Source organism: Trichosurus vulpecula, chromosome 8 (assembly GCF_011100635.1).
Source record: "Trichosurus vulpecula isolate mTriVul1 chromosome 8, mTriVul1.pri, whole genome shotgun sequence".
In the NCBI taxonomy this organism is placed as follows: domain Eukaryota; kingdom Metazoa; phylum Chordata; class Mammalia; order Diprotodontia; family Phalangeridae; genus Trichosurus; species Trichosurus vulpecula.
This window is the reverse complement of record NC_050580.1, coordinates 82176873-82196297: the sequence shown is the minus strand read 5'-3', so window position 1 is coordinate 82196297 and position 19425 is coordinate 82176873. Positions and strand designations below refer to the sequence as shown.

Below are 19425 nucleotides of genomic sequence, written 5' to 3'. Positions count from 1 at the left end.
GCTCTCCACCAAAAATTTCAATACCCATTCACTGTACATATATAGGGCTATGAGCTTACAGCTGTATAGGATTACATATACTTAAAACATTTAGCACAGTCCTTGGTACTCAGTAGGTTACTTTATAAATGTTTGCTGAATGACTTATCAAGAATGGATGATGAGCAAGCACCATATTCCTGGCTTATAAGGGCATAAAAAGGAGTCCTGATATTCCATATAACTACCCAACCATTCGGCCAAGCAAACAATTATCGAATCAATATTTAGGCACCTAATGTAAGTAAATAAACATCTACTTTAGGGGTACTGATTCAGTAGTAGACATGCTACTTGAGATGCCCAATTGAAATTTGTTTTAAAGATTACATTACCTGTGATGAAAATTTAGTCGGAAGGAACACTCTTGGCATAGTCCTAAAAGAAATATAAGCGGTAAAATTTAACTGAATTTCAATAAATAAATTATCATGCCATTTTTAACTCTGCAAATTCTCCTTTTTTTCCCAAATGTTCTTTCTCAAGTAGTATTAATGGAAATAATGGGCATATTATCTGTCTTTCTTAACTTCAAAAAGATGTCATAAGCATAACCAAAAAAAAGTTGGGGAAGAAATAAAGTTAGATAAGCATAATCAGCTGATTAAAAATATTATAACATTACTTTAAGGGGGAAGAAGGGGAAAAGGGTTATCAGTACATTTGATAAACAAATTAACAGAGGTTGCTGCCAACACCGACCTGTTTCAATTTAAAGAACTCTAAGAACAACCACCAGTTTATATACAATATCTTTAGTCTTAAGAGACCAACGAGCTTGCAAATACAGCTAAAGCTCCATGTTTTAGGTGCTTGACTATCCAGCCTCCTTCTTCTTGATCCAACTGGCTGACCTTTAGATGAAGTAACACTAGGAAATGATCAGAAGCAAGGAATGGAGATCAGATTCAAATATGTTCTTTTTTTTTTTAAACTTTTTACCAGCAAATAGTGGCCCTAAGTCCTTAGTAGCCACAATAAATGCTTTTTCATTGATAAAATAAAATTTGGAGATTATCTATGAATTTCCTTTATCCACAATATCAACCACTCCATTAACACATATAATAGAACGTTACTTTATTTTTCTTCAAAATATCTACATGACTTAGGAAAGGACAGAGACCTACTCCCATATGTGTGCCCACAGAAAAAATAAATCAAGAGCAACTAAATATCTTGCTCAAGTTTATGTAGCAAAGTACTAGACCCTTGGTTGTTTGATTTCTAATTTAGTATTCCAACCTGAAAAAAGTGGTGGTAGCTTACCTCCTAGCTTGTCTATCCAAGTCCTAAAGTGGGCCAGATCAAGCAAGGTCTGAGACCAGGTATGAAAGTTGGTGTAGTGTATGAACAATTGAGTGTACATGGTCCTAATGCATTCCAAAGTCAAGTATAAAAGATTTCTGAATTATTTGCTATCATATATTACCCTTACTTTTGCCTTCTCCCTTCCAATGCATGGATAACTTAATATGTTAATCTCCAAAATCTCTTGTGACAGCTCCACTTTGCCAGTCAAAGAGACAGTAAATGGTATCTTATAAAAGAATTTTCTCTCATTGCATTTATGTGATTTATCTCCACTATCGAGCATCAATAGTAAATAAGTAACCTCAAAATCCTTTCTATACTGAAGCATGCCTTTTTGAACGGATGAAGCCCCATGCTTTCAGAAATTATTTTCAGATTATCCATGCAGATAATTATTAAATTATTAATAATAAATAATAATAATAATAAATTATTAAATGCAGATAATTGAGAACTATGTTTTTTTTAAAAAGTGTTTTTCTCTGGTAATACATGGATATATAGATATATATACCTTAACCCTAAAACCAGTGGCACTTCATTTTGACAGATACAGAATTATTTTTACAAACTACAGATGCACAATTATTAACAATGAGAAAAACAGATGACACTTATATAATGCTTTACGGTTTAAAGGGCACTTTATATATGTTATCTTATTTGATCCTTAAAACAATCCTGTGAAGTAGGCATACATTTAGAAGTAGCAAGAAGAGATAACACAATATTGATGTGCTAACTTCCTCATTAAGCAACAAAAGTTTATTAAGTAACTAATTTGTGGTAGGTTCTAAGGACAGAAATACAAAATTGGTATAGTCTTTACTCTCAAGGAGCTTATGTTCTGAGAGGAATACTCCATATTTATACATAAGTAAATACATAATAAACATATGGCTATGGGGGGGAGATAATAACAAATAATAATTGGGAACTCAGAAAAGGCCTCTTACAAGAGGCAACATTTAAACTGAGCCTTGAAGGGTACTAAAGGTTTCAAGAGATGAAAGTAGTAAGTGATATGTGTATCCTTCTTTCTGGCCTGTCTGTAATGCATCCCTGTTTGTAAACCCATCTAATGATGTATTGTCTGATGCTCTTGTCCTACTTACTTGCAGGAGCCTTTGGGTTTTTAATTGTTTTGTGCTGTTATTTTTCCCCCAGCAGCAGTGACAGATGTGGCCCCTTTGGGACCAACAGTGAGCACATACAGGACAGGTGACTAGGGATACGGGTACAGTCTGGAGCTAAAGCAGAGTCTTTCCTTTGAATGGTGGGAAACTATCCAGCCCTAAGAAGGTGTGGAAGGTGTCTCACCATCTTAACAAAAAATAATAAGTTCAACAGATAATAAAAGTTCAACAACAACAACAACAAAAAGTAGTAAGGGCACTGCAGGCATGGGGGGATGTGCAAAGGATGTTGTAAATGGAAAACAGCAAGGAAACCAATTTTGCTGGAGTGTGGGGGTTCATGACGACACAGAGTAAGGGGTAATCAACCTGTAAAGGCAGGTTAGAGCCAGACTATGAAGGGCTTTAAAAACTAAACAGAGAAGACTGTGTTTTACCTTAAAAGAAATAGGAAGCCAGGAGAAAAAAAAAGCACTACAGCCTCTTGAACTGAGAAGTCCATTGGAAATCATGAGGCAAAGAATAAATTTTTAGGAAGTTGCTTAATTTTAATTTGTAACTAGATCAATTTTCTACCAATTGACAAATGCTTTCCAATTTTGCCTTATCTGCTTATGAACATTAATAGTTTTAAGAAGTAGTTCTAGTTACATGTCATGTTAAATTAAAAACAATCCTTTTCAAATCAACTTACTTAATTTCACAAGTGCATTTTTCTTTTCACCATGTTCAATGTAACCAAAATTCACTTCCCAACTCTTTAATCCTTCTTTTTCATCACATCGTTTATTTCCACAGAAAAACTGGCCTGAAAAAGAGTCACATAGAAAATTCTCCTTAAGTAATTGGTTAAAACAGTGTGTGCCTATGTTTCATTTCTGATCTGTATGATGTAGTATTACTGTTCAGTCATTTCCAACTCTTCATGACCCCATTTTGGGTTTTTCTTGGCAAAGATACTGGAGTGGTTTGCCATTTCCTTCTCCGGCATGATGTAGCATTAGCTGTTACCTAAATCTAAATTCCAGATCTAAAAATAGTTTAGATTAAATCTAGATTTGAAATGGAAACATATCCTAGGCAACTTAAAAAACTCACACACAAAACTGGCCATGTTAAATCACATCTCTCTAGTTCTTAATGCTGTGGCAGTCTAGGACAGAGGGTCAGCCTTGAAGTTAGGAAAATCTGTGTTGAAGTTCAGCTCCTGACAGATTCTGGCTGTGAGACCCTCTGCAAGGTAAGTCACTCAGTCCTTCAATTCCCCTGACAACTCTCTAAGGTTAAGCTGTGAAAGAAGTACCAATCTGCACTGGTAGAAGGAATTCTTTTTGAAAGTTCTCTACCCCAATTAAATTGCAGGTCCAAATTACTCCCATAAACAAAAAACTGCTGTATCAACAATGTCAAAATTACCAGATAAAAAGCAAAAAATTCAGTTAGATTGCTCAATTCCTTTGCAAAATTGATACTCTAGCATTAAATGATTTCCTGCCTTTCAATTTAGCTTGCATCTCTGTACAACTAATTTCATATTCGACATAAGCAATGCATTGACTTCATGGACTTAACCTTGGACAATATAAACAGGCACTAATGCTGACAGGATAAAGAAAAACAACTTACTTAAAATTTTTAACCCGTATTTTAAATTTAAACTAACAAAAAAAATCTTTTCAAAACACTACAAAAGTCTCTATATGGTTTTACACAGAGATATCACGTGTAAAAAGCACTATGCAAATATAAGTTATTAGTAAAGATGTTAAAATACCATGATATAATTGTGGAGCAAAAATAATCACTTCTAATTATTTAGTATTTGAAACACTATAACTGATGTAACCTTTAGGTGAAAGTTTATAAAGAGGTTGCAACAGGTGACTAGGAGCCTAATTACTCCCCTATAGATAATTTAGAATAGTCAAACAGAACTGTTTTCTAAACAATGGGAGTCAGTCAGTCTAGAAGATCCACTAGTATCAAAGTAATATTTACTTTCTGTTTTCAAAATGTGGATTTGGCTATCATACACTAACTATAAGTGGCGTAAACAGGATCCATTAACATACTTTGTTGTCAGAAAACAGCGAGGAAAAAGTAGCAGAGGTGGCATAGTCATGCATACCAGGATGTCAAAATAAAAAAGGGGGAGGGTCACATTACAAAAACAGCATAAAATACAAACTAAAATAATATCAAATGTGCAAGAACACTCATCAGTGAGGCTGTTTTCTCTGAGTTTATTTATTCACATCAATTAACCTTATACTTATTCTGTCAAAGACCTAAACAAGCTAAAGATAAAAAGACAACAAGGAAATGATTCCTGCCCTCAAGGAGCTTATGAATATAAGCTACTGTGGGAACACAACCCACAGAGAGAGGAACATAAATGGAGATCTTGACCTGAAATGAAAAAGAGTTCTGATGGCAAAAATGGGGAGGAACCACACTCTAGGCCTGGGCAAATGCAAATACTGACTTAGATGTCATTTAGATGTTATTCTACCCAACCCCAACAAAATGTAGGCCCTGTGAGGACTGGAATAGTCTCACTTCTGTCTTCACAGCCCAGTACTTAGCAAGACACTGGGCACAGAATGGGCTCTAAATGAGCTTGCTGTAAATGGAAAGCAGCAAGTGACTAGTTTATGGATCATCAAATAGCCCAGTATGGCTAGAAAGTAGAATCCATGAAAAGCAATATGAAATAAAGTTGCAAAGGTGGAGTCCTTTAAATTCCAGGTGCTGAAGTTCGCATTTGATCTGGCTCCAGATGGAACGGGGAAGGGAGAAAAGTTTGAACTGAACAGGAGATTTAATTTTGGACTTAAGAAAACTGGATGGAATTTGGGAGAGCTAGAGAAGTTTAAAGATAAGGGCTCCAGCCAAAGGAAAGGGAATGTGAGGACCTAATGGGAAAACAAAGAAGGACCTGAGGAGGAGATAGAAGGAAGAGGACTCTGGGAAGAAGAGGGAGAAACTGGAAAGGCCACTGGAGCAGGCAGGAAGACAAGGCAATAAAAGGGACAGTATATATACAAAAGGCATAAGAAGGTGAAGGGGATAAGAAAATCCTAAGGAGGTATAAGAGTGGTACTGAGAAAGGGACAGCTTTCTGTCAAGGCAAAACTGGACGTGTGCTCATGGTAAGTGGTCAGCAAAAGTGACAAAAGAGCACAGCATGAATGGAGAGCAAGGAGACCTTGGTCATGAGCTGTACAGAAGCTGTAACCCCTGTGTTTCTGACACAACCAGGTAACTGTTATCTCTGCTCAAGGCCATGAAGAGGCAGAAAGGAATCCTGCAACACCTTGGGAGGGCAGAAGCAAAAAGAACATCCTGCCAAGAAGACAAAGCAAAATTACAGTTCCACTGATCTCTATGAAGCCCTGCCTTTAGGGGAGGCTGGCAGGACACAACTGGACTACAGGGTGAAGAGAACCCAGGAATGGCCACAAAAAGAGAAAAGGACTGGTGGCTCATGACATGAGCTGACCTCATGACCAGGCTAAGAGAGACTGAGGCAGTTAATTGTCATCTGATACTGAGGGCAGGTTCTTCTGTCTTCCTGGGGCACATAGTCAACAAGAGACAGAGCCCCTCCCAAGAACTGTCAAACCAGATGACCTCTACTCACTTACCTCTGGTAATTCTCACAGTCATACATGACACCAGAAAAAAAAAAATCTAAAATGCATTCTAAACAGAAGATAGTCTTCAGCACAAAAACCAGGGACACAGGTGGTGTTTTCACTGCTGCCATTGGTCAAAGGTGAAAGCTTTAGAGGAGAAAGATAGAATAGTTATTTAAGGAGATGGACTCTCCCAGTGATTGGGGAATAGCCAAACTGTGATACATAAATGTAGTGGAATATTACTAAGCTGTAAGAAAAAACTGAATATGTAGAATTCAGAGCAGCATGAGAAGGCTTAAATCAACTGATACAGAATGAAGTAAAAACAAGGAAAACTATACACAATGACTAAAATAACGCAAAGAACAAATAAAGTGTCTAGTATAGAATCATAATGACCAAGTTTGTCCCCAGAAGAACTGAGTGAGTGTACTTCCTTCCCATTTGCCAGACTGGGGGACTATGGATGTGTATTATTGCACATGCTGTCAAAATAATTAATACGGTAACTTTTTTTGGTGGTGCTGGTGAGGCTTAACTGCTTTTTGTTCTTTTTTAAATAGTTTATAATGGATGGCTCATTGGATAGGGACATGGATATATCTAAAAATAAAGGTGATACAAAAACAAACAAAAGATAAAATAAGAAACAACAAAAGATGATAAACTGCCAAATCAAAAAAGAAGAAAACAGCATCTTGAGGATTGGATTTGGATTTCTAGACCACAGCTTAAAATATAAAAAGGATACCTTGCAATATAAAAAAGATTTAAAATGGAAAAGAAAGGGCAAAAACTGCCTAGGCATATCCACCAAGCTAGATACCATAGGCAATACTGACAATGTAGAAAAAGGAACAGGAGTAATGATAGTCAGAAATTCACAGGAAATGAAATGCCAAGAACAGAACCATGGTCTTGAATGCACAATATATGAGTTAACAAGCAAGATTATCTAGCATTCCTACCGAAAAAAGAAAAATGTGGCCTTACAGGTATCATTAAAATCTGGTAGAATGAGAACAACTACTGAAATATGGTTCTGTAAGTATGGTTCTGTATCTTATTCACAAATAACAGGACAGATAATAGGGAGTGTTGGTATGGCAGAGTTGCATACTCTAAGAGAACACACTCGTGAAAAAATCCAAGAACTATAAAAGGGAGACATGGGGGTAATATCAAGTGAAGCTCAACAAGGATAGGAACAGAAGCAATACTCTCATCAGCATATTATGCTGGTCACCTGGGCAGAAAAGAGGAAATAGATAAGACTGGGGAACAGATAAAAGCCTAGCACAGAGGCATGATAACAGTAAGTGATGGGAGACTTCCAATTACTCAAACATCTGCTCTTTAGGCTGAAATTGGAACAGCTATTATCTTCTTGACTTGCTTTAATGCTGATTTCATCCTTCAAAAAGTGGAGGAACTAACCAGGGGAATTTCTATACTGGATTTAATTCTCACTGACAAGGAAAAACTGGTTGCTAAGGTGGAAATGACTGAAACCATAAGGAGAAGTGACTGCTCCATCTTTAAATTTTATAACACAAGAGGAAAGCCAGGCATAGTTTGACACACACCCAAGAATTTAGAACAGCAAATTTTAAAGGGTTCAGTTTAGAAAAGATAGCGCAGATCCTATGAACTATAATTCTTTAAGGGAAGTCAGCACTAAAGATTTAAATTTTGAAGATACTAAGAGAAATAATTCCAATGAGGAAAAGGGGAAGAGAATGATATGGATACAAAGGGAACTCATCAACCAACTTACATAAAATTTAAATTAAAAGTTAAAATTAATTTAAAATTAAACCAACTTAAAGATTAAATAAAAAATAAATAAATAAAATAAACATGCACAAAAGAGCAGGTAAAAGAGGGTGACTACTAAAGAGTGAGTGGTATAGTCCTTTAAGACTAGTGCCAGGAACATTAAAGCTCAAAATGTGCTACGGCCATCAAAGAAAAATAAGAATGGTGAAAAAAATCTTAGGGTAACAAAGTGTTTCATTTTATTGTTTTCTTTAGCTATACGGGGGGGGGGGGGGGAGCGGTGTGAAGTAGACCAGAGAAGGGACAGGATGGTGGTTATGTACAATGGAGAAAGAACAGCTGTTCAATTATTATTTTGTTTCTGTTTTCTCTGCTAAAGAAAATGATCTCTGAACTGGAAAGAACTGGGGAAAATGGCTCCTAGAGAATTAATATGAATGATAATTAGGGGGACAATAAGAAAGAACCATGCTGTCCTTTAGGAGCTCAGGATACTAGGCCTGGAAAACTACATCCTAGGGTAATGAAAGAACAGGCAGATGCAACCACCAAACCTCTAGCAGCAATCTAGGAAAGAACAGGGAGAATGGAAGAGGTACTACAGAATTAGAGAAGAGCGAATATCCTAACTTTAAAAAAGGAAAGAGAACAGAGTCAGCAAACTACTAGCTAATCAACCTGAGTTCAATTCCTGACAAAATTCTGTAACATATTATTAAAAGTATAGTTAATTAACAAGTAACTGGCTTTATCAAGAACTGGTCATAGCAGACTAACGTTAATTCCTTTTTTGATAGAGTTACTGGACTGACCCATTGAATTACTAGACTGCAAGATTATTAAAGAGAATTTACCTAGATTTTGGCAAAGTATTTGATAGTCTTTCATGATATTCTTGGGGTTAGGCAGGAAAATATGATCTAAATGACACAGCAGTTAGGAGGAATTGTGGAAAGACAGGCACACTAATACACTGCTAGTGAAGCTGTAAACTGGTTCAACCATTCAAAAAAATATTTTAATCATACTATGGAAGTGTTCATAGAAACTGTTCATAGCATCCTCTGGCAGAGAGACGCCATTGCTAGACATTTATACCATAGAGGTCAAAGGCAGAAAGAAAAGTACCATATACACAAGAAATATTTATGGCAGTATTTTTGAAGGACCAAAGAACTGGAAATGTAAGGCAGATGAAGAAAAGAGACAAGCTTAGGGAGATGCAAAATGAAGCAAACAAAACCAGGAAAACAATATAAATAATTCAAATGGAATGAACAACAATAACAAACTCAAACTGAACGCTATATAATTATAATAAGCAAGACTGTCCCTCTCCCCCCCCGAAAATGCATCTCCCTTTCTTTTTGCAAAGGCAAGCGTCTTTCTATTTAACACTCTTTGTTAATACGGCATGACTCTCTGGAGAGAGAAGAAAGGAATGTATACAAAAATGAAGATAATGTAAAAATATGATATCAATAAAAATGTTTAAATTAAAATAAGAAAGAAAGCTGTCAACAGACCAGGCCTGAAGTATGATCATTAATGATTCAATGTCAACTTGGAATAAGATCTCTAGGGCAGAACTCCCAACGATCTGTGCTTAACTCTCTGCTGTTTAAAATATATAACAAAGTCTTGAAGAAAGACATTAATGGCATTATGACACAAAGTTAGGTGGGATAGCTAACATACTAGATGATAGGATCCAAAAAATCCTGACACACTAGAAAACTGTCCCAAACCAAATAATATGAAATTAATGTGATAAATTTAAAGTCTAATCATTACTTAGGTTAAAGAAATCAACTCATAAATACAAGATTTGGGAGGCAATAACTATGTAGTTGTTTGTTTGAAAGAGAAACCAAAAAAAGCTAATGCAAATTTAGGTTGCATTAAGAAAGGCACTGTATCTAGGAAGGTGATAGTCTAGATTCAGCCTACCCTGCCTGGACCATATTTGGAGTATTCTAGTCAGTTATATTATGAACACTGGAAAGCTACGGGAGTATGCAAGGCCAGGAAATCAGGACAGCAAAGGGTTTCAATTTCATTTAGCATAAGAACTGAATTAGGAATATTTAGTTGTGTGAAAAGAGAATAGAGAAGGGAGACAGGATAGCTGTCTTCAAATATTTGAAGGACTGCCCAAGAGCACAGAATTAGGAGCAATTGGTGGAACTTCCAGTGGCAGATTTAAGCTTGATGCAAAAATAAACATCCCAATTATTTAAGTAGAATTGGATGCCTTGGGAGAGAATGGATTCTGTCTCACTGGAGATCTCCAAGCAAGGACTGGATGTCTACTTGCCAGGTATGTTACGGAGGAGCTTCAAGAACAAGTAGAATTAAAATGACCTTTTTGGTCTCCTTCAAGACTGAGCACCTGTAGTTGGTTAAAACACTTTAAGAAATGGTCATAACCTTATAGGAGCACTTTCTGTGGAAAGCAAAGAACTGAAAACTCTGGCTTTCAGTAGATATCCGTCAACTGGGGAATGGCTAAATACACCGTGTACATGAATATAATGATACATTACTGTGATTTAAGAAGACAAACATGATAAATATAGAGAAGCATGAAAAGACATGAACTGATGCAAAGTGAAATAAGAAAAGCCAGGAAAATAAAATACACAACTACAACAATGTAAATAGAATGAACCACCACCATAAAATTACTGAAAATGAAGGCTGTGAAATTATGAAAAACAAACTTGGCCCCTGGAAGAGATACAAGAAGGCAACAGAAGAACTGAAGTATATTCCCTAAGGTAGGGTTGTAGAACTTTTAACTACAGATTCCAAAAGTCTGCTGAAATTAGAAGAAACAGATCAAAAAAAAAAGAGTATGATCAGGAAAATGACACTTGGAGGAATATCAATCAACCAATTAAAAGCCTAGAGATTATAACAATGTTATAAAATGCCATAAAAGAGAAAAACTGCAGAGAAAAAAGTTTAAAATAAACATTTAGAAGCTACCAGATAGGAATGATCATAGTAAACAGTTTATTAACATATCCAATATGCTTATTCCATTTTTGCTGAAAGTAAAATAATTTTATACTCATTTGTTCTTGTCACATGTGTATCATCTTTATAGGGCAGTGAGGTGGCACAGGAGATAGAGTGCAGGACCTGGAGTCAGGGAGACCTGAGTTCAAATCTGGCCTCAGACACTCACTAGCTGTGTGACCCTGGGCAAGTCACTTAACCCTGTTTGCTTCAGTTTCCTCATCTGAAAAACGAACTAGAGAAGGAACTGGCAAATCACTCCAGTATCTTTGCCAAGAAAATCCCCAAGAGGGTCATGAAGAGTCAGACACAACTGAAAAACAAGTAAACAACACATCTTCTATACAGTCCTATTAATATAGATATTAATTGTCTAAGTCCAGAAATAACCTTCACCAATGCTATTTAGAAGCATAATAAATGGCCTGTTTGTTGAAAGGGAAAAAAATTACCTTTTCCTGAAACTACTTCTTTTTCTATTCGCCATCGAAATCCAAACTAACAAGAAAAAAAATGACATTAAAAGAGAAACACATTTTAACATTTTAAAATTAAATTAAACTTGAGACTGGATTAGAATAATGAGATGTTCCAACCTAATTAAAAAGATAACTCTCATCAAAAAAGCTACAATGTTTCTTTTTTTCTGTGAAATCAGGAGGATAAAAAAATTATCAACTTATTGTTCCTAATTTATTCTACTTACTTCAACCCAACATTGAAGCTACTAGAGTTTACAGATGTTACTAAGTATCGGTTCATACCATCTATGGAGTTAGCTCAGTGAATAATACATATTTCTCAATGTTGCTAATACAGAAATGTTGGTACTGCAATGACAACAGGCTGTCCAGAGAACAAATAATCAAATGACTCTACCAAGAGACATTTTTAAATTAAAAAGTTAAAGTTAAACTCCTGGTCTAAGCAACCTCAGCTGGGAAGACATTTTAATTGACCTCAACCTTCAATAGACTCCTTTCTCCCCATAAAGTTGGGCCAAATATGGTCAGGAATAAGAAGTGAAGCACGGTTGGACTCTTGGTGAAAAAGTGATACTCCCCACCCTTACCCCCCAAATAGCTAGTCAGGTTTTCCTCTCCAAATTAATATCTCCCACATTCAGACATTATTTTGATTATAATTTTAACAAATGGTCCATTTTTCTACTACGGACTCTTTTACTGTGTTCTTTTGCCAGGACCTCCACACCACTTACCAACTTTCTACTATACCCCCCTCCCTCTTCCAGCTCCTCTTTATATGTTGTCTTCCCCCACTAGAGCATTAGCTCCTTGGGAACTGGGACTATTTTGCTTCCTCCTGGAAGCTCACACACCTAGACTACTACTCACATTAGAAGCACCCTACCACTCCTGAGGCCTCTGCTTTTGATTGGCTGATTCTGCCTGATTCCTCCAAGAACACCTATTTTAAGGAGGAGGACCAGGCCAATCATATTGCCATTCTTCTTCAAGATGTACTCCTGATTCTCAACAGAACTTTCTGTACCACATGCCCACTAGGGATACCTTCATTTGCACCCCTTTCTCCCTGGTTCAGCTCTGTTTTGTGTGTTGTCTTCCCCCACTTGAATGTAAGCTCCTTGGGGACTGTCTTTCTGCCTGTATGTGTATCCCTACAGCTTAACACAGTGCCTGTTACATAGTAAGCACTCTATCTATTTCTATGTTAAATGTTAATGAAGAAAACAAAGTAAAAATATTTTAATGTATAAACTAAAGCCCAACAAAAATAAAATCAATGAAATCTAGGCTAAATGCAAACTCTTTAGACTGTTGTTTAAAGCCTTCCTCAACCTAGTTCCCACTCACCTTTCCAGAATTATCTGCCACTTCCCTTCATACACTCTATGTTCCAGTCAAACTGGCCTCTCAGCTCTTTCCCAAACTTAACATTCCATCTCCTCTCTGTCTTTGTAAAGGCTATCCCCCATGCCTGTCCTTATCTCCAACACCTAGAATCCCTAGCTTCTGTCAAAAGTTCAGCTCAAGAGCCACGTGATCTATATGACGCTTTTCCTGATTCCTCCCAGCTGCTGGTGCCTCTTCAGATCTCCACCAAAATTACCTTGCATTTACTCTATATTTACTAACGTGTACATATGGTTTGATGTAAGCCCCTAGAAGGGAGAGTTTTGTTTTTGCTTTTGCATCCCCAGGGCCTAGTACAGTGCCTTGAACTTAATAGGTGTTTAATAAATATCTGTTGAACTGAATAGAACACCCCAAACAGTCCATGCCAAAAAAACTGAGGCAGCTCAATTTAAATCTATAATTAGATTTATAAATATATTTAGTAGCTGCCTACCACCTAACAGATTGCAAAGCCAATCAGTAAGTGAAAGATCTTTGAATAGATTTGATTAGAAATAGGCCCACACCCTTTCACTAACTAGATGTGGGGCCCCAGGCTAGTTAGCAAACTAGTCTGCTAGTTTATGTGAGAGGCCTGAAAACCTCAGGGCCCTAATGGGAGATGCTAAGACTAGAGCCAATGGTATGTGGTAGTCAATCAGATGAAGGCTAGGACTGGATAAAAAGAGCACAGAACTGGCAGCAGCTGAGCAGATAGCGGCAGGATTCAGAAGCAGAGAGAGAGTGCAGAGCAGAGAGTGCTGAACAAGAAAGAGTTGCAGAGATCAAGGAACTTGGAGTCAGCAGAGCTGCAGGATAGAATGCTGAGCAAAGAGTTAGGATTTGTGAGTAATCTTTTTTATAGGAAGGCCCTAGCATAGAGGGGAAGCTACAGTATGGCTTGGCTCCTTGCTGTAATATTTTGTTATAATTTCCTTGTTACTACAGTGAAGTGGGCTTATCGGTTTTGGAATATTATTGCTACAATATCACACTGGGGGCACTGGTCCTTGAATCTGATCCTCTGGAGTCTAAATAAATGTTATACTTCCTCTGTCTTCTACCTAGAGAATTCCTTATACTTCACGATTCCAAACCATTCAGGCATGTCCATGGCCCTCTCCAAGGTCAAGAATTTTGTCTTTCTGCTATACAAATTCAAAGTTCAACTCCAGTGTCACTTCCTACAGGAAGTCCGTCCTGATTCCCAAGTTGTTAGTGCCATTTCCCAGTGTAAATCATTATCTACTCCGTATATTTTTGGTTACTTATACTTTCCTGTTTACATGTTATTTTCCACCAGAAGAATGTAAGCTCCTTGATGACAAAGACAGAGTTTCGATGTCTCCCCAGCCCTTGGCACAGTGCATTGCACATGGTAGATATTAACTTAATAAGTCCATGAATGATCATCTAGATTTTGCTTAAAGTCTTTTAGTGAGGGAAACTTTCCAAGGTAGCCCATATCCCTTTTGTATGACTAATAATTAACTTTTCCTATAATTGAACCTAAAACTGTCCCTAAGCAACTTCCATAGATTACTCTTAGTTCTCTTCTCTGGATTAGAATAAATCTAATCCCTCTTCCAAATAATCTAACTTCAAACACCTGAAGAGAACCAAAAGATTCAACCCAAAAACTCTCTTCTTATACCAAGCCCCAGCTCTTTTAACTGAACTTCATGTCATAATATTCAAGAGCAAGGATATTCACCACCATGGTTTGCTCTCTACTAGACACTGTCCAGATTATCAATGTCCTTTCTAAAATGTAGTGCCTAGAACTGAACACAATATTCCAGATGTGGTATGACCAGGAGAGAGCACAGTGAAACTATTACCATCCTAGCCTTGACACTCCAGCTCTCTTAATAAAGCATAATATCAAGTTAGTTTTTTTGGCAGTCACACACTGAGGTTATAGTATATCTCCTATTCTCCCCAATATTTTAAAGATCAGTGGCAGTGAATTAGTAATCACACTGGGCAATTTTTTTTATATTTGTGGATGTAATATATTTGGAACTGGTGACAAGAAGCTAAGTGTTCTCAAAACATTCTTCTAATTATCAATTTTCAGGTGCCTGGCTATTTTTATTTCATCCCTTCCAATACAAAGATCATTCTCCTTGACAGAGGGGAAAAAGTCCAATTAGGCACAATAAATATTTATTATTAAAATATAGTTCCATTTAAGCATAATTCCAGTGAAAATCTAATTATCACTTGTACAAACAAAAAAGACTCTCAGAATAAGCAAATCCTAAGCAGCTGACAAATTACCTTTTCCAGTATAACTGATATAAATTTATGTACATGTAGATTTTCCATATCACATTTTTAATCCTAAAATAATTCTCCAAGGTCAACTCATCCATGCTTCTGGGTCACTTCCACCAGCCAGTAAAGTCAGCAAGCATTTTTTTTTTAAAGAGACTTTTTAAAAAAGGTTCTCCCTGTCTTGCCCAAGTTGAAAGTGCATCGGCTATTTAAGGCTCTGATTAGCGTAGCTGTAACTTGTTTACAATATAGTATATTTCAGGCCTTAACCTTAGGCAACTTTGAAGGACACCCCACTACCACCACCAAGCTCACCTTATTAGTGTCCAACCAAGTGCAGATACCTGTTTGGTTTAGTCCACTGTGGCACAGAACTCCCAACTCCAGAGCTCCACTAGCCTAAACTTCCTTGATTGCAGGGAATAGAGGCTAGCTGCCATACCCAGTCTCAACAAACTTTTATTGAGGACAGAAAGAAAGAAAAAACAGTCCTTGTCCTAAAGGAGTTCCATTCAAATAGAGGCGTCAATACATAAATAACCAGATCTAAAAAAAAATAGAGAAAGCATAGATGGAAGGTAATCTCAGAGGGGAAGGCACCAATAGCTGGTTGGACCAGGAAAAGTCTTCTGTAGAAGGTGAGATTTGTGCTAAATCTTGAAGGAATCTAAGGAACCTAAGAGTCAGAGTGGAGGAGAGAACGCATTCCAGGCATAAAAAAGCACAGAGACAGGAGATGGGAGGGTCAGTAAGCCAGTGTAGCTGGATCACAGAATGTGTGGAGGGGAGTAAAGTGTAAGGAGACTGAAAAGGTAGGAAGAAGCCAACTTATGTAGAACTTTAAATGTCAAACAGGAAATTTCATATTTGCTCCTAGAATAGGGAGCCCTTGAAGTTTATTGAGGGGGAATAAAAGGATGGTGACACAGTCAGACCTATGCTTTAGAAAAATTGCTTGAGAAGATGACAGAATAGCAAGAAAGACCAGCCAAGCTCTCCCCCACAACTCCTCCACAAATATCTAGAAAATGCACCAAACCAAGTCTTCATCAAGAAATCCAAGAGAAAAAAAAAAGATTCCAAAATTGGGAGAGGCAAAGCTGGGGTTATAGTTTCCCTGGATATCAGGAAAGCTTTTGATAGAATATCTTTTACTATTCTTCTGGAGAAATGGAGAGAAATGGATTAGACAGTAATAAAATGAGATGATTTTTAAAATTACTTCAGCAGTCAAATGTTAATTTAAAGAATGCAAACTAATTTTTAAGTTAGTGTATATATAACATGTAACATGAGGAAGAAAATCTACCATTGCTATTTAGCACAAATAATCAAGAGCTAATTCTATTTGAATAAGCTCAAATGCAACAGAAGAAATTGCCTGACCTTAATTTGGAAAATAACTTCTACTTCCCAGTGTCACATGTTAAAGAACAAAAAAAAAATCATTTCACAGGAACAAACCACTGCCTGCAATCATTCAGCTGTAGGCTTCTCCTACCATAACCTCACTACAAAGTACTCCATCTCCAGCATACATTATATGTTGTAATTTGCAAGTTCCATGTGGACACTCAGAAATGTAGAAACTCTGAGTAGAATCAGAATCTTTAAAAGGTTAACATTAAAATCGGTTATAGAAGTTAACCTTTTACTCAAACAAAAATCAAATTTAGAAAAATAATTCAGAATAATGGTAAATTTTGGAGCAATACCTGGTTATCTTTGTATCTACTGAGATCTGCTATGCAGTATTCTTTGAATAATTTATCATAGTATTTCTTTGCAAGCCTCTTCTCCCTGGAGCCAGAAATATATAAATATTACAATTTTAGAAATCCAACCAGAGTTATTACTTGGAAGCAAGGTCAAATAAAACAACATAAACAGAAAATAAAACTATTGATTTTAAAAGACGTATATGGAAGTGCATTACAAGTACAATTTTACTGAGAAATCTAGTAAGTTTTTTTTAAAGACGCAAGTCAAATAAATGAAAGTTTAAATAAGACTGTCAGGCATTAGCAAAAGACCCAAGAAACACTCTTCTATCCTAGAAATGTTCTCATCTTTGCCTAGGAGAAGTCCCAAGTAGTTGGGCCTGTTGGCTAGTTACTAAAATAGCTCAATAGTTAGTTACAGGAGTAGCTCAACAGCAATTACAGCATAACAAAAGAACTTCATTTTAAAGGTGTTTTTCACCATTTAAATAGATAATATTAAATAAATCCATTCAATACGTCAATTCATTCAGCTTTTTGGGGGTGTGTTTTTCTGTTAACTTATCTTGGCATGGCTGTAAGGATGCAGTTCTTAAAATTATGTACTACAGCAACGATAATAAAGCTATTCTGTAGATGAATGGTCAACTGCTAATACTTGCACTAAAAAGTTTTCAGGCTAAAGCTATCCTTTCCATACTATCTGGCACAGAACTCTGAAATCCCAACCAAGCACTTGAAAAGATCAAATGTTCATTTTCTGAGGAAAAGGATGGCTCTACCCAAAGTATTCTTGCTTGTCCACACTTCTACCGAAGTGAATTCGCATCCTAAGTTAAAATTTAAAACCAGTTCTTACATTTTCACAACAAAATAGCACCTTGGGCCTTCTTGTATCAAAAGGAAATGACATTCTCTTTAACCAAAAACACAGACTATCTGTGCTCTCGTTACTACTAAAGAAGATAATCATCAACTGATTATGACCAAAGATCTGCTATATGTTCAACCAAGATATCTTCTATTAAGTTAGGTTATCAGAAAGCAAGAGGACCTGAACCAAAGTTATAATAAATGAAATTTATACATCATTTCAAAAGTTTGAAAAGTGCTTTACTACATGGAATGGGGGGCTGGTGAGCAGGTCCAGCAAGACAAGGCAAAGTTCACCTATCAGAGTTGGACAGAGATGGGAGGCTGCTTCCAGAAGGGCATTAGATGGCATGTAAGAGAAGGACCCTACTCCCTGAATTAGAACATGTACAGGCACTCTGTAACTAGTTCTGGTCCACTAACTGCATGGTGAAGAAAGACCTTTTTGAATTGTCTATAGAGCCAGACCTAGGGAGGGAGTGGGAGTGAGGGTGAGGTGTCAGAAGGCACTAACAAGCCAAAGCAAGGCTCTTGTTGCAGTTCTTTTAGGCCTGGCTACTGTTCTGTTCTGATGAAAAAATACAATGCTGTAAGCCCTGGACAGTAAGAGGTCTTCGGCTTTCCCCATCAGAAGCAAACGTGATTTGGGATAAAGATCCTCAGAGTGTACAAAGGCATCTCCTCTGACCATATTATTTCAGCCACTTTCTTGCTCAAAGTAATGCCCTCAGTGAGTTTTTAATCCTATGTTTTCAACATGTAAGAGGTTCAATAAAATACTGGTCCGCTTGTACGGCAATCTGTTGCTTTTAATTCACTATGTATGTCCCTCATGACCAGGCCCTTCATTCCACCAGGGAGGATAATGAAGTTAAGAGAAGTGAGGAAAATTGCCCAAAGATATAACTAATTTATAATGGAATTAGGACTAGAATTTTGTTCTTACTCCTAGCCTAGCTCTTTCCACTGTACCACCCCACCTCCAAGGCTTTACCTCCTTAATATTCCAAATTAGTAAAGTTTTTATAAACCAAGTTGTTGAAGAGTGTGAATTATTTCTTTGCATTTTCCTCCCTACTCTTCCAAAAAAGGTAACAATAAGAATCTGAAAATCAACCATCAAGGAACTTCAACGTGACATGTCCCCATATAATAAAAATTACCAAGTCATGTCCATTTCATCTTCTTCATTCCATAGGAATCTATGATTTTCTCTTATAACATCCAGGTCTGTCTTGTCATTTTCCCTAGAAAAGATAGTTTTAGGAATTATTTAATTTAAATGTAATTCAAACAAAAGTGCATGCCCAGACTCACCAGCATTTAGGGTGAATTTATCCCAAAGAGGCCATTCAGCAGGCATTACAATCACAGATATGTATGGTCAACCGTAAAAATTTCCTGCTGCAATGCTACTTGGTCAGAGAAAGAACAAAAGGGTCCCAAAAGTTGTTCCTGGAACAGAAGTTGTGGTGTTATACAGATCCTTATGCTTATATAGAACAATTTGTAAATGTAGCCTTCACTATGCCAAACTTTACATCCATAATGACTAACAGATCAAGAAAAAGATAAAACATTTAGCACTTACTATGTGCTAAGCACAGTGGAGAGATAGCTGAAATGGTGGCTTGGATCTCAGCAAGACAAAGCTAAAAGTTCACCTATCAGAGCTGGGGATCCAGGGGTAAAGTCCAAATTTCTGGTATGATGAAGATGGAAGAAAAATAGGGCCATGATA

At 36.8% G+C, this 19425-nt stretch overlaps 1 protein-coding gene across 3 annotated transcripts in view; it reads right to left on the bottom strand.

The window, feature by feature from the left end:
- LOC118828983 (protein FRA10AC1) overlaps window positions 1-19425 on the bottom strand; it is a 68528-nt gene that overhangs the window by 31600 nt on the left and 17503 nt on the right. For all 3 annotated transcript variants that reach the window (XM_036735902.1, XM_036735903.1, XM_036735904.1), the window contains exons 6-10: window positions 18848-18931; window positions 16806-16890; window positions 11386-11431; window positions 3184-3297; window positions 375-417 (exon numbers count right to left, since the gene is read on the bottom strand). In XM_036735902.1, the coding sequence (XP_036591797.1) occupies window positions 375-417; window positions 3184-3297; window positions 11386-11431; window positions 16806-16890; window positions 18848-18931 (372 nt within the window). The remainder of the gene's footprint in view (window positions 1-374; window positions 418-3183; window positions 3298-11385; window positions 11432-16805; window positions 16891-18847; window positions 18932-19425) is intronic.